Below are 25,453 nucleotides of genomic sequence, written 5' to 3'. Positions count from 1 at the left end.
ATTGGTCGGCTGGTGAGAAACTCGGCGGCCCCGCAAGGCTAGCTCCGCCCCCGGCTCGGGGGAACGGCGGAGGCGGCTGTGGAGGTGGTGAGCGCAGGCGTGGGCGGCGGCGGCGGCGGCGGCTGCTGGGGTGGTGCGGGCGCTACCGCCGTTGGGCCGCCGCGGCCTCCTAGCTCTCCACGCCGCGCTTGGAGACGCCGCGCTGGGGAGGCCAGGCGTCCGGTGAGCCCGGCGCGCTGTACTCGGGTCGGCCGGGTCCGAGGCCTGAGGCGGTCGGGCCTGGGGGAAGGAGCGAACCCCGAAAGAGACCTCTCAGGGCGTTCACCCGCGCTGCCGCGGGAAGCCCCTCCCCTGCTGCGTGAGCCGCTCCTCCGTTCTGACTAACCTCTACTGCCTGAGCCCCCCTGCTGCAACCCGAACCCCCTTGCTGCCTGAATCCCCCTTTGCTGCGTGAGTCCCTCTCTGCTGCCCGAACCCCCTCCTCTGCTGACTCAACCCCGCCTTTGCTGCCCAAACCCCTTCCTCTGTCCCCTGTACCTCCTCTATGTGGACCCTTCCTCTGCTGTTCCATTCCCTTGCTTTACTGCCTGAATCCCTTCTGCTGATTAAACTTCTCTGCTGCCTTAATCTCCATCTCTGCCTGAATCCCCACCTATGCTGACCCTCCTCCCTTCGCTGCTGTGGTGAACCCCTCCTTTACACAAACGACCCCCCCCCCCCTTTTCGTTTGTGCTGACAGCCCAACCAGCATTCCCATTGATGTAAGGACTGCCTGCAGCTGTCCCGTCCTTCAGGGACATGGCGGCCAAAAGAGCAGGCCTTTCCCTCCGATTTTATTTTTTTGCTCTGAGATCAACTGTTAGTTCCCCAAATGGGGGAGGATTGTGGATTTTGTTAGTTTAAAATGCTTCCGGTGCTGAAGTCCGGAGGTGGTCTACAACAGAGAGGTGATTTAGTCAGGAGCCTTTAAAAAACAATCTAGACACAGCCTTTGGGGAGGGAATTTGGCTGTTTTATTTATGAAAAAAACCCAGGTGCCTCCTTGGGTACCAGGGTCAGTCATTCCCTATTTGATATCAAGCATCTGTGTGCAGGGATACAATGTGAGAATAAACCCCCATAACCGTGGACTTGAAGGGCTGTGTCTGCATTAAAATCGCCAGCAAACCACGTTAGAAAACACCCTGCAAATTTTGTTGCAGGGTCCTTCGCACCAGACCTTCAAGCACTTTGTGCCATATCTTTACCATTTGCCACATGAGTCCGAATCATGACGGATGCCAAGTATGTCCTCTGCAGATGGAAAGAGCGATTATGGCCAGCAAAGGTGACAGTGTTATTGTCTAATTTCAGGAATAGAAATGACTTTGGGTGACAAGTAAAATCTTTATCAAGAGAGATTTAGGAGTTGCTTCAGTGGAATAATTGAGCCTGAACAAGTTGGCTGCTGTTTTTGTTGGCATCAAATCTCATTCTGCGTTTAATGGGTTTTTGGTGGAGTGCTTACAAGGTTAAACTGCTGGAAATGTCTTTTTTTTCACACTAAAAAAAAATTAACAGAGTCAGCTTTAAAAGGCATGTATGGCTGTAACTCAAGGAAGTTTTTGGCAGGGAGCCCCGTGATAGTAAATAATGAGAGGATCTGGGGAGACTTTCCAGCCAAGTGATAGGAAGAGAGTCAAACTGAAAGGCAGAGAAACCCATTCTTGTCAGGGTCTGCCAGTGACCTCTCGTGCCTCAGTTTCCCCACTTGCAAAATAAGGGAGATTAGATAGAATATCTCTGAAGTTCTGTGCTTTTATACTTTTAAGAATTATATGCTACATTTGTATCTGTTTGTTGTCACTACATCTTACTCTGTCAACTGTTGTGTCTTAATAACAAGGATTTTTTTTTTTTTGAAACATAGGTTTTGACCAGAACTGAGATGTCAACAACAACTAAGAGAAAAAAGAGATTTTTTCTAAATGTTCAAATACTCTCCGTAGACAAAAAGTTAAGTGTTATGGGTTTTTTAAGACTATTTATTTCCCTTTGAGATTTCTGATACCCTGCCCCCCACCAACAAAAGTGAAGTCCATCCCTAAATTAACTCTTCAGTTATTGTAACTGATTAGTGCTCATAATAACCTTAAGAGGAAAACAACTGATTTTAGTGTTATATCAGTTTGGAAATTGAAGATCTATAAAAGGCATTGTGTGTGATCTCCAGGGAGACCAGTACAAAAATGGAATAAATATAAAATTACAATAGGGTAAACTCTCATCATTGGTGTTCAAATAGGGGTATTTCCTTCCCACAGATTTGTGTGCCTTTTTTTCAGAAACTTGTGTAATAGGCCCATCGGTTTTGAACTATTTGATGTTTGAGCCTGCCCCTCAAATAAACTATTATTTAGAATTCAGAAGGCAAACCCTTGACTCTGGCGGCTCATTGCTGTTTTGTTGATTATCTGGGATGGAAGGACATAAAATAATCTAGAATGATGAATAGATCATGTAAGACTGGCTTCCTGTGTCTGATGAAAGAATTCCTAATTCTAAATAGAGAATTAAAACCCAGTGGGCTCCTGGTGCAGATCTCTACCCCGCTTTTTCAGAGCCTCCTCCTAAACTTGCTTAGTCCCCAGCTCACACTTTTCCTGAGCCTGGAAAGGTAATTGAATACTCGAATTTGAAAGGAAAGCACATCCTTTTAAACTAAAACATACCTGCTGGGCTGTAAACACCTATTAGTGACATTATCTCTACTTAGACAATTTAACAAAGGGGTTATCCGTGCAGTTGAAAGTAAGATTTGCCTTATAAAAGTCACAGTTTGAATTCATTTTTACTCTTAAATTCAGCCAACCTTTTCTGTCTTAAAAGGAGAAAAAAACCCACAAAACATTCACCAGGATCCTTGCTGACTCTTAACTTTAGGCACACAGATTCCTAGTTGGCTGTAACTTGGCTTAAGTGGAAAGTTGAAAAGGAAGAAAAGAGGCCTAATTCCTTTGTCATCTGAAGAAAAACATGTTTGAAAATGTCTCCATGGCCTTGGCAGGTAGCGTATGACAGTCATTTCTGTCCCTGCAGAGTGAGAGTGAAAAGCACGGAAGCCAAGATTCTGAGGAAGTCCCACATCGAGGACATCGCTGCCTTATTGGGTAAGGAACTGTGAGGCCTTAACAAAGGAGAGTTTGGGACATGTAGGGACACAGCTCTCCAGGTCAAAATGACCTGACTCACCTGTTAGTCTTGTCACACAAGGAAATGTGAATTCTCTGAGCCTAAGGAGGGGAAGATAATAGGTGTACTTTCTAGAATTTGCCCCTAGAACTGATCTGTGCTTGACTCCCAGAGTGGCTGGCCACAAGTGTCAGGATCTGCTGGTCACATCCCTGATCTCCTGGGTACACAGGATATGGAATGGGTTTACTTCCTTGAGAGGTAGAGAGAATTCCCCCCCCCCCCCCATCCCAAAGTAAGACCGTAAAATGGTGATGTTGCTGGTCTGGTCTATGCCTGAGATTTCAGAAGCAGTAGGTTGTGTATTTAAATTCCGAAGCTGAGCCCGAGCGGCTGGCCTGCCATCAGCATTCCTGGCTACCTGTAGTCTGGGAAAGGGAACTTGGTGACCCCACCTCCTTTGCATATTGCATAGGTAGGAGACTTTGCCTGGGCGTGTAGCAGGTAGTAGGGTCCTGTTGGGCACTGCTGAGCCACCCCCACTCCCCAGGAAACTCCCATCGAAGGCAGCCCTGAGTTTTCTCTCCTCAAAGTGGGAGTGCTTGTCCCATGTGCAAGGGGACTGTTTGTCTTGTAAAAAGGTCATCCAGAATTCCCTCCCATGGCGTTTATAAAATAGGGTCTATATTCCTGTCTTTGGAAAAGCAGCTGTTTATTTTTCAAAGCAGGTTTCACCCTTGCACACCCGTGGCATGTCAACCATCACCTCTCAGTCACCGCCATCTGTTTGCTCAGGTAGTGTTGGGGGCCAATTATTTGTGGGTGCCTTTATATGAAACACAGGAAGTCCTGTGTTGATGGAGGTTATACCTGCTGAGCTTTCAAGTTGCATCTGTCAGCTAGTTCCCATGAATAGCATCAGGTCTGTGTATTGGAATGAATAAATGACGCTGTTTCTGCAGAGAGGCCAGGCTGAACTCCACACCCAGGGTGCTCTTTCCTGCCTTTGAGATGCCCTTGCAGAGAAGTATGGAAAATTGACCGGCCCACAAGGAGTCCTTTCAGTCTGCTCTTTCCCACCCTACCCCCTATCCCAGAACACATTGCCTCCCAGTTCTTTATTTCCTTGGAGTGGGTTCTCATTGACTCTGATTGAACTGGAAGTTGTCAGGATACAAGAGGATTTGTGAAACATCTGAATGTGTTTCTCTGGCAGGATTGTTTTGTAATCCGGAGGAATTAATTTTTTTAACCCAATCAGGTTAGGGTCACTCAGTTTGTTTTTTAAAAAACCGAGCCCCACAGGCCTGAATGCAGACCCCAGCCAGCTACGGTTTTGTAGCCCTGTCCCCCTTGGAAGACAAGGGAGAAGTGTCAGTTCTCCCTTTAGTGGAAAACTAGCTACGGAGCCTGTAAAGTGATGCTTTTATGGCAGTGCCCGGGCATCTGGACGTCACTAGGCTTTGTTTATTTACCATCCTTCAGCCTCACAGAACAAGGTTTCGGCCAAACCCGTGGAAGAATTAACCTACAGACGGTCACTTCGAGTGGCTTTGGATGTTTTGAACGAGAGAACCAGTTTGCATCAAGAAAGCTCTACAAGGGAAGAAGGAACTGCCGTTTCTGCAGGAGAGAAGCACATGGAACTGGCGTCCTCACTCTGTGATCCCAACCCTTCATCTCTTTTCCATGAGGGGGTGTTGGGCAGGTCAGGACCTGAGAGAAGGGAACGTGTACACCAGAGGCTCTCAGGCTCGTCCACTAGTGAAAATGATCTCAAGTGCCAAGTGGACCACAAGAAGGGGATTGGGGAAAGTGAAAGCCCACTCACCCTGGTGGTCTCAGCTGAAGGTGGTTCTCAGGACTGGAGTAGATCAAAAATACACCTCAAAAATGGGACGACCCTGAGTAAAAGGGGGAAAAATTTGGCACAGGAGCCGAGCAGGTGTCAGAACGGCTCTTCACTTTCAGTGGGAGATCGGGAAAAAGAGATCAAGGAAGAGACAGGCAGCCCTGCAGCCCAGAGCTCACCTTCTGCAGTTAGGGAGCAGGGTCTGTGTGCCAAAGGTCATCACTCAGGTTTGTCATCAGGCAGCCCCACTATGCACCCAGCCTACCCGGATATTGGAAGCCCACCCACTAAGCAGCTGTGCGCTGGTGGCAGCCAGAGGTCTGGGCTAAGGGGATGCATGACTCTGCGAAGTGCCAGTAGGCTTGGCCCGCCCATCCTCCTCACTCCCTCCGAGGACACGAGTCTCCCTGTCTTGGAGGAAGGTAGGTCTGTCTCAGCCCTGGGACGGGGTGGGGTTCTGATCCTCCCTCAGCCAGATCCAGAGCCAGGCCCCTTGTATTTTTAACCAGGTGTTAATGAGATCAGTACCAGAATAGATCCAGAACAGAGATCTCCCAGTTCCTTTTTGTCTGCCTGTTAATGACTCCACTTCTCCCCATATTCATGTTGTTATTTTTGTTTTGAAGGGGAGAAGATGGAGTGGGGCCTGGGGCAGCTTGCCCACAGCCCTGTGCAACCCAGTTGTGGGAGGCACTGTGGCTGTGAAAATGCTCCCTTCCAGGATTAATTCAGTTCTTAAACTGTTGCAGAGATGAGAATACGGGAACCTCAAAGTAATGAACCCACTCCAGAGGCTCCTTCTGACTTCCCATGTAGATACATTTCTATGTGGCTTCAGTCAGACTCTGATTTTTTTTCCATTTTCACATTGTAGCATCCAACTTTTGAAACGTTAATTGAGAAGTCTTCATTTCTGCTTGCTTGGGGTATCTGGAGTTCTACTTGCTAGCCACCTACTTCCCAGGGTTCTGCCCTGAGTATAAACTTCCTCCATGAAGCCTACACCCTGGCATATTCGCAGGTTGCAGAGAACTGGTTCACACCTCCCTGTGTTCTGACTACAGCCTTGCCTTGTCCCCCAGTTGCATCCCTGTCTCTGCACATCCACTGAGTGATTCACACTAGAAAGGAATAAGCCCCACAAAAGGAATCTTGCCCAGAATCCAGTCAACCTCCTGTGACTTTTATTGCTTTTTGTGCTTTCCATCCTTGGCGTAAAAGGCGTCTGTGCCCTCTGTCTCACCCTTTGTCTCATTTGTCTTTTAAATGCCCTCTAATGGAAATGTACCCCACTTGAATCGGGCAGTGTGGAAGTCTGTAACATGGGATCTATTCTCCCTGATGGTCATGGATTACAAAGTGTTTTTCTTGGGATGAGTCACTGACCATGAAAGTCTAATCTGACATTATTGGCAGACCGTCAGTCTTCTGAAGAGTCAATGGAGTTGGATCCCATTAATTCCATCCTGGAGGAGGAGGAGGAAGATGAGGAGCCCCCAAGAATCCTTTTATATCACGGTAAGGCTTGAGAATGATTCTGGGGTGGGGGTAGAGTAGGGGGAATATTCTCCGGTGTCTCGATCCTCTGGAAGGAAGTATGCATTCGTGGACCACTGTGACACCTTTGCCTGAAGGTCTGTTGCTCTTTCGTTTTTCTCCTGCTGAGCCAAGAACTTGGAAAGTGTCATGTTTTTGGTTCCCTGCCTTAAGCTTAACCACACAAAGGAAGGAGGAACTCTTTGTCAGCACATGACTTTCTTCCCTTGTCCTGGTTTCCCGTCATGGGAACAGGACAACCAAATGGACAGGTGGGCTCTCTGGTCACCATTAGGGTGTGGCCTGGCACTTCTCACAGGCGTTTGGAAACAGCGCCTGTGTGTCTTTTAGAGGCAGGAGTTCTTGCCCTCCTACACATGCTGGTGCTCTGAGCAGACTGCCCTGAACAGATCAGAGCTAGGGACCCATTTGCTTCATGAAATAAATAATCAAGAACTGGTTCCCTAGTTAGACTTGCCCATTAACCTCTCAGGTTAAGTCTAGTCTTTTTTTTTTTTAACCTTTCGATACTGAAAGAATTACAGATTCACAGGATGTTGCATAAATAGCACAGAGAGGGATGGGGACCTGTCCCCCATCCTCCCAATGGCAACAGCTTGCAAGACCAGAAAGCCACATGAGTATAGCCCCATGGTGTCACCATGTCTCCCATGCTGCCTGCGTACCCTTGTCACACTGTTTTTCCCCCAAACCACCAAGTGCTTTTCTCTCACTCTGTCACTGTACTTAGAGGTTTGCATTTTCCTTTTTTTAAAATTAATGATAATTCAGACATTTTTTACATTTCCACATGGTGGTCTGATTATTCTCAGTGGAAACTAGTTACTATTTGCTAGGAGTGACGCAATCACATACGGAGCTGTCCTCACCGTTGGGTGTCTGGATTGTCCCACAACTGTGGGGCCACAGTGCCTGTGATGCATGCTTCTAGGAAATAACTCTGTAGCATCAGCTCCTGGAGCAGGGCTTCCTGGACCAGAGACGGGAAACTGCCTTTTTCCAAAGGGGTATTTCTGTCCCCACTGCCACCAGCTGGAGGTCAGGTTGCCTCAATCCCCAAACTTGGATGTTTGTTTTTTCTCCTGGTTTCTGCTTCCATTTGGTGTGGGTTTTCCCCTTCACCCTGACAGTTTGTGTTGGTCCTTGAATTGGCTGGCTGTCCCTGACCCATTGTCTTCTGAGAAAGGGAGGCTTCTCACGAGGTAACAGCCCCTCACAGACCTGTGGAAGGCAGTTTCCCAGTTTGCTTCTGTCCTCCCTAAGTCTCACTTCTCACTCTGTAAACTTTTAACTGTTAGGTAGTTTGACAGCATGGCTTCCCTTCTCCCACAGTAGTGTCAGATGGAGGATCCTGGCTCTGTGTCAAACACCAGCCTTTCTTCTCCAAGGTTTTGTAACCCAATTTATTTGCTCATTTGGGAGTTTTTGGTGGAAAAGAATTTAATTTTGTTCAGAAATAATTTTGTAGATCTCTGATCATTATTTAAATAATTCTTCTTTCCCCTTAAAAGCCTCCAGTTCCTCAGACAGATGAGCTTCTCAGAAACTGAGTTCTCACATTGGGTCTTCATTGTGTGCTATTGGCTCCTTTCTGTTTTCTACCAACACTTAAACATATAAAGTTTATTGCCCTGGCTGGTTTGGCTCAGTGGTTAGAGCGTTGGCCCTCGGACTGAAGGGTCCTGGGTTTGATTCCAGCCAAGGGCACCTACCTCAGTTGCAGGCTTGATCTCTGGCCTTCGTTGAGGCAAGTGAAGGAGGCAACCAATCAATGTGTTTCTCTCACACTGATGTTTCTCTCACACTGTCTCTCTTCCTCTCCCTTCCACTCTCTGAAAAGCAATGTAAAAAAGATCCTCAGGTGAGGATTAAAAAATAATAATAATAAATAAAGCTTATTTTGGAGTAATTTGAGATTTATAGAGATGTTGCTAATGTGGTACAGAGTCCCTGCTACCAGCTTCCCTGTTTTACCACTTAAGTGACCGTGGTATTTTGTCATCTTTTGGAAACCAGCATGGTGCCTTGCTCTTAGCCGTTCAGCATGCTCCTAATCAGCCCGGAGATTCTAGTTCTAGGACAGAAGTTAGAGACCTTTCTAGTCCTTGTGATTTTTTTTTTTTTAATATGTCTTTATTGATTTCAGAGAGAGGAAGGGAAAATGAGTGAGAGATAGAAACATCAATGATGAGAGTCATTGATCAGCTGCCTTCTGCACACCCCCCACTGAGGATCAAGCCAGCAACCCAGGCATGTGCCCTGACCTGGTATTGAACCAGGACCTTTTGGATCATAGGTCAATGCTCAACTGCTGAGCCACGCCAGTCGGGCCTTGTGATCTTTTAAGTGAACTGTATTAACATCACATTTAAACATTGTCACAGTAACTGTTTTCTCAAGCTGATGCATTTGCTGCTTGACATGGATCTGACTTGTCTGTTCTCTAGTTTTATTTTTCTTTATTTTTAATTCTAGAACCACGTTCGTTTGAAGTAGGAATGCTGGTCTGGCTTAAATACCAAAAATACCCCTTCTGGCCTGCAGTGGTAAGAACAACACTTTTTTATATATATATATATATATATATATCTTTATTGATTTCAGAGAGAGGAAAGGAGAGGGGGAGAGAGAGATAGAAACATCAATGATGAGAGAGTCATTGATCGGCTGCCTAGCCCGCATCCCGGGCATGTGCCCTGACCGGGAATCGAACCCTGCTCGCCTGGATCCTCGGTCGATGCTCAACCGTTGAGCCACGCCTGGCCGAGCAAGAACAACTCTTATCTCCTAAGTGCAGTTACTCAGCCCCCTTGACAGTTGGACGTGGACAAATGTTTTCTCCATTTCATTATTACTGGGAAAAGGGATGGGCTTATAAGCAGGATTTCTGGAAGCACATGTACCTAAACAAAGGGAATTTAGTCATCATGGCACCATTGGTAAGGTTTACAAGTCAAATTTTTACAATCCAGGCTTAGAAAAACCTGCTTGAGAAAAATATCCCAATTTGCTCATTTTAAATGTTGTGCATTTCAGTTTCTTCCCTGTAGGAGCTTTTTAATCTTTTAGATATTTGGGTAGGGACCCATCGTACATAAAAAACAGGTGTTTGAAGCCCTCGCTGGGTAGCTCATTTGGTTAGTGCATCATCCTCATACACCAAAGTTGCAGGTTTAATCCCCGGTCAGGGCACGTACAATTATCAACCAATGAATGCATAAATAAGTGGAACAACAAATCAATGTTTGTTTGATTTCTCTCTCTCCCTTCCTCTCTCTGTCTAAAATCAATAAATAAAAGATAAAATAAAAACAGGCATTTGAGATCCTGCCCAGTGCCCCAGTGTGGTGAATAAGCTTAAATGTAGCCACGTTCTAGGCACAAGATGGCGTGACTTCAGGAAGGGCAGCACCAGACCCTGCAGCGTTTATGGGTAGAATTTGTAGCTTGAACACGTCTGGTCAGCTGGGTGTTTCAATACAGCCCCTGGCACAGTTGTGGTGGCCTTTTCGGGGCCCCCCTCCTTCCTCCAGCATCCACTTCCCAACAGATGCCACAGCCCGCTTGCAGTAGGCACCCTTTTCTCGGCCCTTGCAACCCTTTCGGCTCTGAAGGCACCACACCACTCCTCATTTCCACCAGTTCCCTGGGGGCCCTGCTGGTTAATGGGTCACCAACATGACATATTCTTGGGGCATTGGTGTCCACACCCACCCTTGCCAGTGAACCCTGTGTGCAGCCTGTGAGGCACTGCAGAAAGGGGTTTCTTGGCCTTCACAGTCCAAGGATGCAGGTTTGAGTCAGGTCCTGCCTCTATCTCATGTGCCCTCAGGTAGTCCTGCTTAGCCACAGGACAATCAGCCATGATGATTATGTAGAGATGGCTGTCAGCAGCAGTAATGCTTTTATTTAAAAATGTAAGAAAACCCTGCCTGATTCTGCTCAGTTGTGAAATCTCTCCGAGCCGTGCATGCAGCAAAACTCAGGCAGTTCCTAACCATGTTACCCTGTGGGCTTTACCTCAGTCCCCCAGCCAGCGGCATTCCCGTCACACGTGTCAGTTGGTCACCTCTCTCTCTCAGTGAGGTAGTGTCAGAAAAGTATTTAACACCCATAGCTTCTCCTGGGTTCTCAATGCTTTGTTTTCTTGGCTTTACTCATAGGTCAAGAGTGTGAAACGGAGAGACAAGAAAGCCAGTGTGCTTTTCATTGAAGGAGACATGGACCCAAAAGGGCGAGGGTGAGCCCATCATCCCTGCCTCTTTATGGACACTTCCCAGGATAGGAGCTGGGGAGCAGGCATCTCGGGCCTGCCTGGTCACGCAGCTCAGTTTTCTAACCTTTATTTGCTGGCTTTGAAACGCCTCCTAGCCAGACATACATCAGACCCCCAATTCCCAGAAACTAGCAAAGGTGGCTCCCTCCATGTAGGGCATGAGCGGTGATCCTGACTCAGTCTGAGTTTTGTCTTTCTCTACTCACCCTTTGTCCTGGGGTGAGAATACATACAACATGTCACTCGCTCCCAACAGGCTCTGAAGGCACCACACCACTCATCACTCACGTGACTGTGTAGAGCTGGTCCTCTCTGACCCTCTGGCACTTTGGTGCTTTCACCTCTCCCTTGGTCACCAACATTGTGGAGATTGTGCCCTGGCGTTTATCCTGTACAGCGGCCCCAGCTGTGTCCCCTTTAGGGACCCACTCAAGGGTACCCATCACTCCAGGACCTGGCTCCAAGGGGCTTCCTTGGGCAGCTGGGGACAACAGTCACTTTGGGTGACCTGGTCTGGCAGAGGTCCCAGTTTGGCCCCTACTTACTCTGTCAGAGAAAGAGAATGTTTTTTTACGGAGTGCCTTACATATGTGTAACCTTACCTCTGCTTTCTGCAGGATCACAGTGCCTCTGAAGAGGCTGAAGCACTTCGACTGTAAAGAAAAACAGGCGCTTCTGGTAGGTGGCTTGTTACCTGCTTTGCTAAATAGCTCCCTTATGACTGGTGACAGTGTCCTTCACGTAGCCTTTGAAACCACTATCGTGGGGTAGTACTAGGCACCTTCTGTGTCAGCTCTGGCCACTACTCTCAGGGGTTTCTGCATGGGACTCTCAACCACCCAGGAGTTTGCCACCTGTCTGCCCTGCTGTGCAGGGGTGGAAACTGAGGCTGTGGCATGGGGAACCGTTTGTTCTGGGCTGGGGGGTAAGGTGGAAGAGAGCCTGGACAGGAGGCCTGCTCCCTCCAGTTCCTTCTGAGGCTGCCCCTTGGGATGGGGCACCCAAGCCTCTTGGGGTAGGGACCCTGCCCACTTGGTGCCTGAGCACAACATAGATTGGGGTGAGGACACTCCCCAGTGTACCTGCTGTGCTTCCAGTGGCTGTGTCCCCACAGTTCTGTGATCAGTTTTTTTATATATGGGTCCATTAGCCATGAGGTGCTGCTCCATTCAACATGCTGTCTGTTTAGCTTTGAGACACCACTCTTTGTTATTCTAGCTTTTAAAAAAACAAACCAAAACTGGGCAGGGCAGGGAGGCTCCTGCCTATACCCCACTGTAGGGGTTCCCATGGCAGTTGCCAGGGTTTCCAGGTTGGGAAGCAGCCTGTATCTGAGTTGTGTCCTCCGAGTGCTGGGATCTGGAAAGCTCACTGCCCACAAGTGTGCTGTTTTCTTGAGGACAGCAGGCCTTGGGCTGCAGGGACGGGTGGGTGTTTGGAAGATTGGCATCCACACTAGGCCCCATCCCTTCCTTTTTTCCCTGATTTGCCCATCTCCACAACATGAGCCTTGCTCCTTTTGTCTGAGTTTGTTCACTGCTACATCTAACTTACAACCGGTGCTGGGCACCCAGTCCCCATTAGAGTGCCTGTCGGTGGGGCCTGGTTCTGGAAGGGGCCTGGTTCTAGTCTTGCAAGGTTCCAGTCTTCCTGAATGCCAGCCTGTAAGTACAGGGAGCTGTTAACCTAGCCTTCCAGGCCAGGGTTAACTGCTCTAAGTGCTGAGTGCATTCTTAGGATCCTGGTAGCTTTCCCATGGTGGGGGTATGGTGCAGAAAGGAGAGCAGGAATCTTGCTTTAAGATCTGTTGTGAGAAGATGGCATGTGGGCCTCATGTGGCCTATATTCCTGGAGGGCATCTATGGCCAGCTTCCTGTTCCCCAAGTTCACTTGTGAGATTATGTAGGGGAGCACAAGGGGTTGGTTCCTTTGAGTAGCAGTGAGCAGCACATCCAAGGGTTAGATGTGTTGCCTGTTCTGGGTCGTTGACAGATTGGCTCTCATGGCCTCCACTGGCTTTTATGTGATTGTCACTGCTTTGCAGCATCTCTAGGGCCCTGTGTGTCTCCTTCCCTGAGGAGCCAGACCACCTGCCATCCCAGGTGCCAGTCAGTTTGGCCTTCTGGAGCTGCTTGCTGTGCTTGCATCCCTCACCTGCCTCATGTGACCATGAGAGGGTGGCCAGGCCAAGGCAGCAGTAACATAGGATGTGGGTCTCAGGTTCATCTTGAGCCTGTGAATGTTTCCTGGGAGCTCATTCCAGGTTAGGAAGCCTTGCCTGTTATATTGTTCTTGGCTTGGTGGTGGCCGAGTGTCACTTCCTCTAGGCTTATGCTGCCCCTGTCTTAAGTGCTGGGCACAGAGACATCTCTTAGAAAGATTTATTTCACACTTTTAAAGTCCTCTCCTTATGATGGTCATGGCAGCTGTAATTTGGGGTGTTTATTCACCTTCCTCCTTAGAGTCTTCAGGTCTCTGGTCCAGAGCCAGGCTAACAAGGGACCATGTTCTGAGCAGCCTGGCCCCACACCTGGGCCTTGCCGGGCATTCCCTCCCAGCCTTGGGAGCATGGCCTGGGGACATCTTCCAGGTGCCCTTCCTGGACAAGGGCGCCGAGATAGTAGGCAATAGGGAGGAGCCCAGCAGACTCCCGTTAACACCTGCTATCTCTCTCATTGCAGAACGAGGCCAAGGAGGACTTCGACCAGGCCATTGGCTGGTGCGTCTCCCTGATCACCGACTACAGGGTCCGGCTTGGTATGTGGGACCTCCACAGCCTCAGACAAAGGGAGCAGGCCGGGCAGCAGCATGGGGCCTCCTTTACAGACACTCTGGTGGTGAAGGCTGAGCACGGCCCATTCCCCATGATAGTCTGGCCCAGCCCCTGACGGTTGTGTCCCCAGCACAGGTGTATGAGCAGGTGACTAGGAAGAGGTGGTGATGTTGGGCATGGACAAAAGACGGGGCCTTGAACCAGAGCTGGTTTCTGTTCACCCCAAGTTGGGGGCTGTTGGGAATCTGAATCAGGTTTGTTAGTAGAAATGCCTGGCCTTTTTGTGGCCTCAGGCTCCATGCTGCACCAGCCCTCCCACTGGAAGGGGTTTGCTTGGGGCTGACGTCGGAGCAGCCTCACCCTGCAACCTGGAAGGAGTTTCCAGAGTGTATCTCATGTGTGCCTTCTCCCCTCCTCTCTCCTCTGCAGGGTGTGGTTCCTTCTCTGGCTCTTTTCTGGAATATTATGCAGCCAATATAAGTAAGTCCACCAGCTCCTCTTGAAATGCGTTGCCCACTTTTTAATCCAAAAGCAACAGGTCCCCAAGCCTTCTCCTGGATTGTGGGACCGTGCAGCCTGGCCTGGTGTCTGTGGGGTGTCCCCAGGTCTCCTCTCCCTGCCGTTGGGGCCTGGACAGCAGGTTCATATCCAAAACTGCCCTGTCAGTGATAAGCCCAAACATTAACACATTGCAGGTAGTTTTTATCACGCGCTCTACTACCAGTTAATGTAAAACGTATAAATACGTTTCCCGCATACAATGTGTTAAAATACATGCACAGCACTTTCTGTCTGCCTTTTGTCTCTCTGCTTAGTGACAGCCACATACTGTCCCATTCCTTAAAGAGAGAAGTAGATGAATTAATGCTTCATTTGGGGGGCTGGAGGGGCTCTGCTGTTTGAGGTTAAACTTAGCTGAAGGGCAGAGTTGGGAGAGAGATGAGGGCTTCTGTCAGAGGAAGAACCCTTTAGGAATGGGGCTGCCCAGGGTTGGGGTCTCCTCCACACCCCCAGGTCATAGTAAGGGGACCCCACCTGGTCTGCAGTTCCACAGACACATGCCTTCTCTGTAGGCTATCCTGTCCGCAAGTCCATCCAGCAGGATGTCTTGGGGACCCGGTTCCCTCAGCTCTGCCATGAGGACCCTAAGATGCCTGTGACCAGGAGTCCCTGGGGCGGAAGGAAGCCCCGCAGAAAAGTCCTGCCTGATAGGTCGCGAGCTGCCCGGGACCGGGCCAACCAGAAGCTGGTGGAGTACATTGTGAAGGCGAAGGGCGCTGAGAACCACCTGCGGGCCATCTTGAAGAACAGGAAGCCATCCAGGTGGCTGAAGACATTTCTGAACTCGGGGCAGTATGTGACATGTGTAGAGACGTATCTGGAGGATGAGGAACAGCTGGACCTGGTGGTGAAGTACTTGCAAGGGGTCTACCAGGAGACAGGCAGTAGGATGCTGACGCAGATCAACTGCGACAGAATCCGCTTCATCCTAGACGTTCTTCTGCCTGAAGTGAGTGGCCTATGTGTGAGGGTGGTCTGTACAGGGCATGGGGTGGTTTGGTGCTGAGTGTCACCCTCCCAAAATCTGCCTGGAGGCGCCTGCATCGTGGAGCCCCAGAACTCTCCAGGCCATTCCATGGGCAGTGGCATAGAGCCAGGATGTTCAGATCTCATTGCCAGCCCTGGGAGGGGAATAAGATGCAGGCTTCATCTGTGTGCACATGTAGTGACTGTTCCAGAATTTACTTGGGAAAAGGGAGTTTTAACTTTCCTCAGTGCTGGGGCCAGGCTGGGCAAAGAGCAGACATGGCTCCTTGGTTACTGTGAAGTTCAGAAAGGGCGCTGCTGGGCGTGTATGCACTGTGTGGACAAGACACTGTCAAATGCAAATGTGTTGAACTTTATAATTGTAGAAAGTTTCAAATATATACAAAAACAAAAGAACATCATGAATGTATGTGCTCATCACCTGGCTGGAATGGTGACCTCAGTCCGTATGTGCCTCCAGTCCTCCCTTCAGATTAGGTTTTTTTTGGAGGGGGAGGATCCCAAACACTTTAAAAATTTTTTGATACATTATTTATTTTTATTTATTGATTTTAGAGAAAGGAAGGGGGAGAGAGAGAAACATCTACTTGCTGTTCCAACTATTTATACATTCATTGTTTGATTTATTTTTTTTCCTCTCTCAAAACTTTTTGTTGTTGACATTTGAAAAACAAGTTACTTAACATACTACTAATGAACAGTATGTTGTTTGCCTATTTTTTCTTATGGGTAGACTACAAACTAATATTTCAGCTGTCCAAAAGCTCAAATAAATATGTAAGATATAAAATCAGATACATCTTTTTAATGTATCAAGTTATTCTGCAAGATAATCCTCTTTCATACCAACTCATCAGGATTACAGGTTTTGTAAAAATAAGATGTTTGGTAGGAATGGAGTTTTTATTTGCAGTATTATTACAAACCAGTTTCCTCTCTCAAAGAATAGCTGCTATCTAAGACCATGACTCAAACTTTCGAATAAAAATAGAAAGAGAATACTGAGTTTTGAATCCAAATAGTAAAGGCTCCTAAGAGTGGTTTTTATAGGCCACGGCTTGCTTTCAGTAAAGGAAAAAACCCCTCATACTTTGCAGTCTAATTTTTACTAGCTTGTATTTCTTAGTTCTTGGCAAAGCTTTTTTTCTTCTTAAACATTTGCTGAAGTGTTAAACTAGCTTAGTCATTGGTTGATTCTTGTATGTGCCCTCACAGGGGATTGAACTTGCAACCTTGACACATTGGGACAATGTTCTAACCAACTGAGCTACTCGGCCAGGACCCAAACTTTTTATTTTTTATTTTTTTATCTTTATTGTTGAAAATATTACAGATATCCTTTCTCCCCCATTGATCCTCTCCACCCCACATCCACCCCCCCCCCAGGCCTTCACCACACTATTGTCTGTGTCCATGGGTTATGCATTATATGCATATAAGTTCTTTGATTAATCTTTCCCCACTTACTCCCCCACCCCCACCTTCCTGTTGAGATTCATAAGTCTGTTCCATGCTTCTATGCCTCTGGATCTGTTTTGTCCCTCAGTTTGTTTTGTTTATTGGGTTCCACATATGAGTGAGATCAGTGTAAAACTGAATCGGGAAGAATCAGAAAACCTGAATAGGCTAATAACAGCTGATGAAATCAAAGCAGTAATAAAAAAAAACTCCCGGCAAACAAAAGCCCTGGTCTCGATGGCTTCACAGGGGAGCTTTCTAATTCTTTAAGTTGTAGGGTTAGATAGTTTTCTAAAAATTTTTCTTTTTGAGGCATGCCTGTAGTGCTATGAACTTCCCTCTTAGGACTGCTTTCGCTGTGCCCATAGATTTTGGGTTGTTGTGTGTTCATTCCATTTGTTTCCAGGAAGTTTTTGATTTGTTTTTTAAAAAATATATCTTTATTGATTTCAGAGAGAGGGAGAGGGAGAGAGAGAGAGATAGAAACATCAATGATGAGAGAGTCATTGATCGGCTGCCTCCTGCACACCCCGACTGGGGATCGAGCCCACAGCCTGGGCATGTGCCCTGACCGGGAATCGAACCTCGATTTCCTGGATCCTAGGTCGATGCTCAACTGCTGAACCATGGCTGGCCGGGCTTGATTTCTTTCTTGATCTTATTGGTAACCTATTCATTATTTAATAACATGCTATTTAGCCTCAGTGTGTTTGAATGTTTTTGAGTGTTTTTACGGTAGTTGATTTCTAATTTCATGCCATTGTGATCTGAGATGCTTGATATGATTTCAGTCGTCTTGAACTTGTAGAGATTTGTTTTGTGTCCTAACATGTGGTCTATCTTTGAGCATGACCCATGTGCACTTGAGAGGAATGTATATTCTGCAGCTTTGGGGTGAAATGTCCTGTAAATATCAATTAAATGCATCTGATCTAGTGTGCCATTTAGAGTCACTGTTTCTGTGTTGACGTTTTGTCTGGAAGATCTATCCAGTGAAGTCAGTGGGGTGTTAAAGTCCACAACTATGACTGTATTGCTGTTGATCTCTCCCTTAAAGTCCTTAAGGTTAGTATTGATAGGTCCTTATTTATTACCATTTTAATTCTTTATGCCTGTGTTTCTCTATTTTTTATTATTATTACAGCAGTCCCTTTAACATTTCCTGCAGTGCTGGTTTGGTGGTGATAAACTCCTTTAGCCTTTTTTTGTCTGGGAAGCTCTTTATTTCACCATCTATTTTTAATGCTAGCTTTGCTGGATAGAGTAGTCTTGGTTTCAGATCCTTATTTTGCATTACTGTGAATACTTCATGACATTCCCTTCTGGCCTGTAGAGTTTCTGATGAGAAGTCAGGTGACAACCTTATGGGAACTCCTTTGTAGGTAACAGATTGCTTTTCTCTTGCTACCTTTAATAATTCTCTCTTTGTCTTGAATTTTTGGCATTTTAATTATTATGCGTCTGGGTGTGGGCTTCTTTGGATTCTTCTTGTTTGGGACTTTCTGTGCCTCCTGAACTTGTGTGACTTTTTCCTTCACCAAGTTAGGGAAGTTTTCTGCCATTATTTCTTCAAACAGGTTCTCTAGCCCTTGCTTACTTTCTACCTCTTCTGGCACTCCGTTTATGCGGATATTGTTACGTTTGATGTTGTCCCACAGCTCCCTTAGACTGTCCTGTTTTTTAATTGTTTTTTTCTTTTTGGATCTCTAATTGAGTGATTTTTTTCTACCCTGTTTTCTAATTCGCTGATCCAATCCTCAGCTTCCTCTAATCTGCTGTATTCCTTCTAATGTATTCTTTATTTCTGCTATGTCATTCTTCATTTTTGACTGGGCATTTTTCATAGTTTTCATACCATTTTTCATGCTGTTGAGCATCCTTACAATCAGTATTCTGAACTCTATATTTGATAGATTGCTTATCTCCATTTAATTTAGCTCTTTTTCTGGGGACTTCTCATATTCTTTCATTTGGGGCTTTTTTTGTCTCCCCATTTTGGCTGCCCATTTGAGTTTGTTTCTGTGTATTAGGTAGGCCTGCTAGGACTCTCAGTCCTTTTGGAAGGTCTCTGGTGCAGGCCAGTGTCAGATGCTGTTTGTGACTAGCCTTGAGTACCCTGTTTGGAGCTATCAACAACCCACAGCTTGAGGTTTCCTCTTTGGGGCTGGGTGCATTTGGACAGGACCAAGATGCACAACAAAATCTGCTTTTCCAAGGCCCGGCTCCAGAAGCAGATCAGGCAAAGAAAGCACTCTGAAGTCTGCCTCTGCCTGCATGCTGATCAGCCTGATTCTCCTAATGAGCCCCAGGCTGTAGAAACTCCACAGGATGGGGTGGCTGATTGTTATCAGTTTCTTATTGAGCCTCGGGCTATAGTAACTCCAGTAGGGCGAGAGGTTTTCCATCAGGATGGGGCAGTTGCTCCTCCCTCAGGCAAAAGCTGCTTGGAAGGTAAATGTCTGCCTCTGAAAGATGTCCTCTGCAGTATGGGGGAGTGACTTGGCACAGGAATCCAGAAGGATGCTCTCTGAGCTCTGTCTCTAGAGCCCACAACCCTAGATTCTCCCCACGCAGCTCCAGTCCACTCTGCCCTCCCTTTGCTGGAGCCCAAGGTGAGTGGCTGCACCCAAAACTTTGTGTATTGGCTCTTTAAGAGAGGGCCTGCATTTCCAGCCATCTCTCCCTGGCAAACAGAAACCCTGCTGCTTTTCACAGCCAGATGTTACATGGGCATCTTTCTCAGTTCTGGTGTTCTTGGCTGGGAAGCCCAGCCTGGGGGTTAGGCCCCAGAGTCCTCAGTGGGAACCCCCACAGCTGAGATCTCCCTCTGGACCTTCAGCTGCTGGCTGTGGGAGCCCCGCCAGCCCTTTCGCAACTCCATACTTCCTACCAGTCTCTATGTGGTCTCCACTTTTCCTGCTTGGTTATGAGGGTGCTCTCCAGCTCATCTTCAGTTACAGTTGATTATTCAGGATGGTTTTTCTGTATTTTAGTTGTAATTCCAGTTTTGTCCCAGGAGAATGTCAGTGTAGCTTCCACTCAGTCCGCCACCATCTTTAATCTTTGGCCCAAGCTTCTTTTTAAAAAAAAAAAAAAAATCTTTATTGATTTCAGAGAGAGGAAAGGAGAGGGAGGGAGAGAGAGAGAAACATCAATGATGAGAGATCATTGATCGGCTGCCTCTTGCCGCCCCTGACTGGGGATTGAGCCTGCAACCCGGGCATGTGCCCTGACCGGGAATTGAACCCTCATCACCTGGATCCTAGGTCGACGCTCAACCGCTGAGCCACACCTGGCTGGGCCCAAACATTTTTTATTCATAAATACTTCCTTGTATATTTGTAAACTGGGGTGATCCTGCTTCCTGGGGACATCTGGGGTTGTCACACTAGGGTTGCTCTTGCCATTGATGGTGTGGGGTTCGGCATGCTTCTCAACCACCCAGTGCCCAGGACAGCCCCACAGAGAGTGCCTTGTCCCTAATGTGTTTTGATATAACCACAGTGCTGTTATTTCACCTAAAAAAATTGACAGTGATTCCTTGATATCAGGCATCTATTATGTATTTAAGTCATCAGTATTGTACCTAGTTGTTTTTTTAACGGTAAACTCAAAAAATTTCAAAAATGCACTTGTTGGTTTGGGTGCTGCCTTTTGTTATATGCTTTTAGTGATGGGAACTCTCATCTTTAGTTCAGAAGGTAATGTTACTGATTTAATTCATAAACTATTACAAGTGGAGATTTCACAGTTTCTCTATGTATCTTTTAAGCCATAAACCAGAATGTGTCTGGAAGCCAGCATGTGGCCCCTTGCTAATTCTTCAAAGCTCAGCACCACGAATGGGTTGGCCCAAGGTTGACCTGTCCCCCTCTTGCAGGCCATCATCTGTGCAATCTCTGCAGTCGACGAGGTAGATTACAAGACAGCCGAGGAGAAGTACATCAGAGGACCTTTGCTGAGCTACCGGTAGGCTGCTCAGAGCCCTGCCCCAACCATTTTACCACTTACCTCCCAAGGCTTGTATTTGCACACTTGCTCATAGCTGGGACTGAGGCCCCTCTTGACATGTTAGACCAGATGCCCACTTGGTAAATGAGTTACATAAACTTGAAAATACACATTAGCACTTGGCTGATGGAGTGCCAGACGAACCTGGTGAAGCCTGCAGTGGACATTCCTGTCCTCTGGCGAGTTTGGGCCGTGGGCCCTGGTCCCTGCACGGGACACAAACCGAGTGCCCACATAGTGCCCTATAGGGGTGGCCAGGGTGACTGTTGGATGTGCGTTCTGGCCTTTCTGCCTAAACTCCTGTTGCTGAGGGCTGATGTTTGTATTGTCAACTCTCTTCCCCTGTTGCTGCAATGCCGTGGCTGTTTGAGAACAGGCAGTACTTGGCCTGATGGGTCCTCACCAGTCAGAGAAGGCTCTGATCAAGACGTTTCTCTCACATTGGTGTGATTAGCTGCCCTTGGATTTCTGACCCTGGAGCCCCTAATCCCTTCTGGGCATGCTGCCAGGCCTTGCTGGAAACAGGCGTGGCTGCATGCCAGTGAAAGGCTGAAGACTCAACTAGAGTCACAGGCCAGGGGCTCCATCCAGGGCTGACTGGGCACTGTCACAGGACACTCAGGGGTGAAGACACTTGGTATCCTTCCCAGGCAGGGCCCCAGCATGTGTGGGGGGAGCGTGGGGGGTTGCCTGTCAGCCTTAGTGGATGACAGCCCTCCTGTGCGTTGCCCACAGAAGAGTCACTTGGCTCTGTGTGCAGCTCACTTGACAGGAAGGGCCTTTGGAAACAAATTTGGTGTCTCTGTCCCCAGATTTCAGGGGTCTGGCCTGATGTGATTCATACACGAATCAAGATAGTGGTCTTGGGAGGAGGGTGGAGCAATGATATCTGGGAGCTCAGCTTTCTGCCCCTGTGATCATATTTCCATCTCCACATTCTCTCCTCTGCTGGGTTGCCAATATTAAGAGTATTAGGAGTTCTTTGCAGCCTCTGCCTGCCATGAACGTGTCAAATGCCCCCTGGAAGTGAGGTTCATTGGCTGACGTGACTGAATTAGGGTGAAAACACTGGCCCCATTTTATTCCCTTGGGGACTAAGGAACACAATTAGTGACTGGCCTCTGTTTTTGTCCTTTGACCCCAGTTTTCAGCCACATGGTCTGTCTATCATGGGATCCATTCACCCTTGTGTCCCTCTCATCTTAAAAGTTAAGAGGTTGTGCACACATCTAACTTTTTACTCTGTATTGCAAAGATGTGTGTGCTGTTTCCATTGTGCTCATTTTCAGGCTCCCTGTGTTTCTTGTTTTGAACTAATGCATGCACATTTACCTCACCAATGTTCCTGTGTTTAGCTGGGCCACCTCAGAATTGATGTTCCTTGTTTATTTCTATCCGGAATGCAGTGGCTGTCCGAGTGATTATTAACACAGCTTTTCTGAATTGGGAGTCACTTAATAAAGACAATTTGATATTTCATACTTTTAAAAATAATTTTTATTTATTTGTGGTAAAATATATATAACATGACTTTACAATCTTAACCATTAAAGAAAACCTTTTTATTATTGATTGTAGGGTGAGGGGAGAGAAAGAGAAAAAACAACATCAATTTGTTGTTCCCACTTATTTATGTGTTCATTAGTTGATTCTTGTATATGCCCCGACCGGGCATTGAACCCACAACCTTGGCATATCAGGACAGTGCTCTAACCAACTGTTAACCATTTTTGTTTTTTTTTTAATCCTCACCTGAGGGTATTTTTTCCATTGCTCTTCAGAGAGAGTGGAAGGGAAAGAGCGGGGGGGAGCAAGCGAGCTAGAAACATCAATGTGAGAGAGACACATTGATTGGTTGCCTTCCGCTTGCATACCAACCAAGGCCAGGAATCGAACCTGTAACCAAGGTACATGCCCTTGACCAGGATCGAACCTGGGACCCTTCAGTCTGCAGGTAGATGTTTTAACCACTAAGCCAAACCGGCTAGGGCTATCTTAACCATTTTTAAGTGGACAGTTCAGCAGCATTAAACACATTCACATTGTTGTACAACCACCACCACCATCATCTCCAGAACTTTCCATCTTCCCAAACTGAAACTGCCCCCATCATACACCAGCTCCTCTGTTTCATGCTCTTTAAGACATGATTAATTACTAAAATGAAGTTGTCACTTTTTGTCTTCTGAAGGGAAAAAGAAATATTTGACAACCAGCTCCTAGAAGAAAGGAACCAGCGATCCCGATGTGGGAAGGCACCGTCATTCCATCATTTGTAGTGACAGTTGCCAGAGGTCCCTGGTCTGTTGCACACGCTTTCTGAAGATGGGACTGGGGAGATGTGTACATCAGATCTGTCTGTGGGTTCTATTTTCCTGGCTTTTTGGGGAAGGTACAGTTCCTGAAAGGTTTTTGAAAGGACAAAACTGACTTATTTTGCTTTGTTTCATTACTTGTGACTGTACAGAATAGTTTAATATAAGGTACACATTTGTCTTTTTATGTTAAAAAGCATTGTATCCGATATTAAACGGGAGGTTTTTTTAAAAGAGTCCGATATGAATGTATAGCTCCAGAGTTATAGTGTATTTTCCCCCCCTCCTTTGTGTGGTTTCCTCTTAAGGTGGTTCCTGAGTTTGCTGTGCCTCATTATACTTTTTTTTAGGAAAACCAGTGTTTGTAAAAGGCAGAACCTCTTATGCTTTAGCATTTGCTATGTTGCTCGTGCAGGACAAGAGAAGGACATAAATCTTCCCATGGCCTCTTTCCATTCGATCTCATGGTGGGGGGTGAGTCTCCCCTCCAGATGAATGTGGAGGCCACCTGTCCCCTGTGGATTTCCATGCCTGACAGCATGTCCCAGTGCTGAGCATTGTCACAGCCCAGCCAATGCTGTGGTAGTCTTGGTAGTCTACATGGGTGTCTGTGATGATTCTGTGTGTTTGTTGTTCCCACATGGACAGCTAAGGTCATCGTGTACATGCCCTGGCCCTGGCTCTTGGTCTGAAAGCCACAGGATTGGGCTCTTGTTCCTACTCGAAGCATGACCTGGCTTGGGACCCCAGCTGTATGCAAACCCATGCCTCATTTTTACTTGGCCAGGCCTTGAACATGGGTACCAGTCAGAGCCACACACCAATGAGTTATTTATTCTAAGCTGATGAGACACTGTATGTGGCAGTAAACATTGTTGGTGATAACTTCGAAGCCCTGCCCCATTGTCACCACCCTGGCTTCATTGTTACCCATGGGCTGAGGTCAGTGCCCCCACCATGATGACAGCACCCTCTCCCCCAATGTCCCCCTTACCTGACAGGAATTACCACAGAGGGCAGTCAGAAGGAGATTCTCATGCTTGAGAATGCGTGAGGGCAGGTGCCCCGATGCCAGGAGGTTGTCTGAGCAGGAAGGAGCTGCAGAAATCACCTCTGGTTGATTAGAGAATGTGCTGGGGAAATGGTGTGTCACTTTGGGGCCCCAGAATCCTGCCAGCAATCTTGTCTCAGTTGATTTTGCTCAAATCTAAGAGCAGGAAATTGTTACATGCAGCTCTAGCAGCCCTGCCGTCATCCCTCCCAAGATGGCCGGAGGGGTGACAGTTTAGGGCCATGCTTGGCAAAGAGGGACTGGTGGCCCAAAGCCAAGACCATGGTGGGTGGGGGTCTGCATCTGATGGGGAAGGTCCCTGATGCCTAAAAGCCTGGCCCTGCACCAGTCACTCTTCTTGGACAGAGAGCCCTCTACCCCACACCGGAGGGCCCCAGCAGCACTGCCACAATGGCCCTACCTCCATTCCAGAAAAGTTTGACAGCACTGTCTACTGACAGCAAGTCTCCGATGTACAAATACACTGGCTGCTCTCTTGGGTCACAGATGTCCATGAGGCCCCATGGAAACTGGCCCACATGGGGCTATTTCATCATTGTGAAGTATTTTTTAAATTCCTATTTCTTTGATCTTCACTGTGTTTCAAGGCTGTGCTTGTAGACTTGAACCATTCAGACTGGAAGTAAATGCTATTTTGGAGCTCTGACTGCTTTCCTGGGCTCTGCATGTGGTCTCCCTCAGGTGGGCTTGGAGTTTGTAGGGTCCAAACCTGGCCCCATCTGGGGAGGCTTCTAACCCACATCCTGGTCCCACGTCCCAACAGGTGTTTTCAATGCTTGCTATGTTTTTGTGGATTCTAAGGGTGTTTGTGTTCAAACTTTGTCCTGAGGCAAGGTGGCTGTTAGGGTGGTGGGGGTGGGGGTCTATTCTTCCTCTGAATGGATGGATGGTGGCAGTAGTTCAGGAAGTCCCAGCCAGTTTACTTGCTAAGTGAGAAATGCCCTAGAAGGCCTGAGAGGTGGCCACTGCCCCTGGGGAAGCCAGTGCTGCTCAGGTGCTTCTCAAGCATGGAGAAGATAAGACAGACTTCACCCAACACAAGGTGGGGCTGTAGCTGGGGCACCCCACCCACCTGTACCCTCCTGCACCCACCATTCTCAATGGTGATGGCTTCCCTCCGGTGTTCTGGCAGCTGAGCCTGTGTCCCTTACAACAGGCTCTCCCCTCTGCATTGCTGACACAGGGTGGGGGGTGGGGAGTGGGAGGCATCCTGGGCACTGGAGGGGGTGTTGAGCAGCATCCCTGGCCCTAACCACTTGCCAGGAGCACCCCCATAAACCAATGGGGATCTTGCCACCTTTCCCTGTCACCTTTGGTGTGTAGGCGGTGACTCCTGCGTGCCTCCTTCATCCCTTCCCAATGGGCTTTCTCTAGCTAGTTGCTCAAAGCTGCCAGCATCTCCGCTGTGTTCTCTCTGCTG

At 47.6% G+C, this 25,453-nt stretch overlaps 1 protein-coding gene across 7 annotated transcripts; it reads left to right on the top strand.

The window, feature by feature from the left end:
- On the top strand, positions 1-24,679 carry PWWP3A (PWWP domain containing 3A, DNA repair factor). 7 transcript variants are annotated; one of them, XM_081134476.1, is made up of 15 exons: positions 47-87; positions 1,203-1,327; positions 1,910-1,995; positions 3,079-3,149; positions 3,900-3,966; positions 4,657-5,445; positions 6,440-6,541; positions 9,056-9,126; positions 10,744-10,820; positions 11,474-11,534; positions 13,538-13,613; positions 14,059-14,109; positions 14,703-15,139; positions 20,516-20,604; positions 22,838-24,679. In XM_081134476.1, exons 5-15 carry the CDS (start codon positions 3,924-3,926, stop codon positions 22,923-22,925), a joined length of 1,884 nt encoding a protein of 627 aa, XP_080990602.1. In that variant the 5' UTR covers positions 47-87; positions 1,203-1,327; positions 1,910-1,995; positions 3,079-3,149; positions 3,900-3,923; the 3' UTR covers positions 22,926-24,679. The 7 variants fall into 7 exon arrangements, with proteins under 7 accessions (XP_080990598.1, XP_080990602.1, XP_080990603.1 ...); XM_081134475.1 differs by having other exon boundaries at positions 58-222; XM_081134472.1 differs by lacking the exon at positions 3,900-3,966 and having other exon boundaries at positions 1-87.
- The last annotated feature ends 774 nt before the right edge of the window (positions 24,680-25,453 follow it).

The sequence above is a fragment of the Miniopterus schreibersii genome (genome assembly GCF_964146895.1).
Source record: "Miniopterus schreibersii genome assembly, chromosome: 4".
NCBI classification, from domain to species: domain Eukaryota; kingdom Metazoa; phylum Chordata; class Mammalia; order Chiroptera; family Miniopteridae; genus Miniopterus; species Miniopterus schreibersii.
Note: the sequence above shows the minus strand (reverse complement) of the source record. Positions and strands in the feature narration are given on the sequence as shown.

What these genes read in the sequence shown, in the direction of transcription:
- PWWP3A (XM_081134472.1), top strand. Translation starts at nt 1,271, where the DNA reads ATGACGGATGCCAAGTATGTCCTCTGCAGATGGAAAGAGCGATTATGG. An exon ending in ATACTCTCCGTAGACAAAAA is followed by an intron (nt 1,996 to 3,078) that starts GTTAAGTGTTAT and finishes CTGTCCCTGCAG; the next exon opens with AGTGAGAGTGAAAAGCACGG. An exon ending in GGACATCGCTGCCTTATTGG is followed by an intron (nt 3,150 to 4,656) that starts GTAAGGAACTGT and finishes ACCATCCTTCAG; the next exon opens with CCTCACAGAACAAGGTTTCG.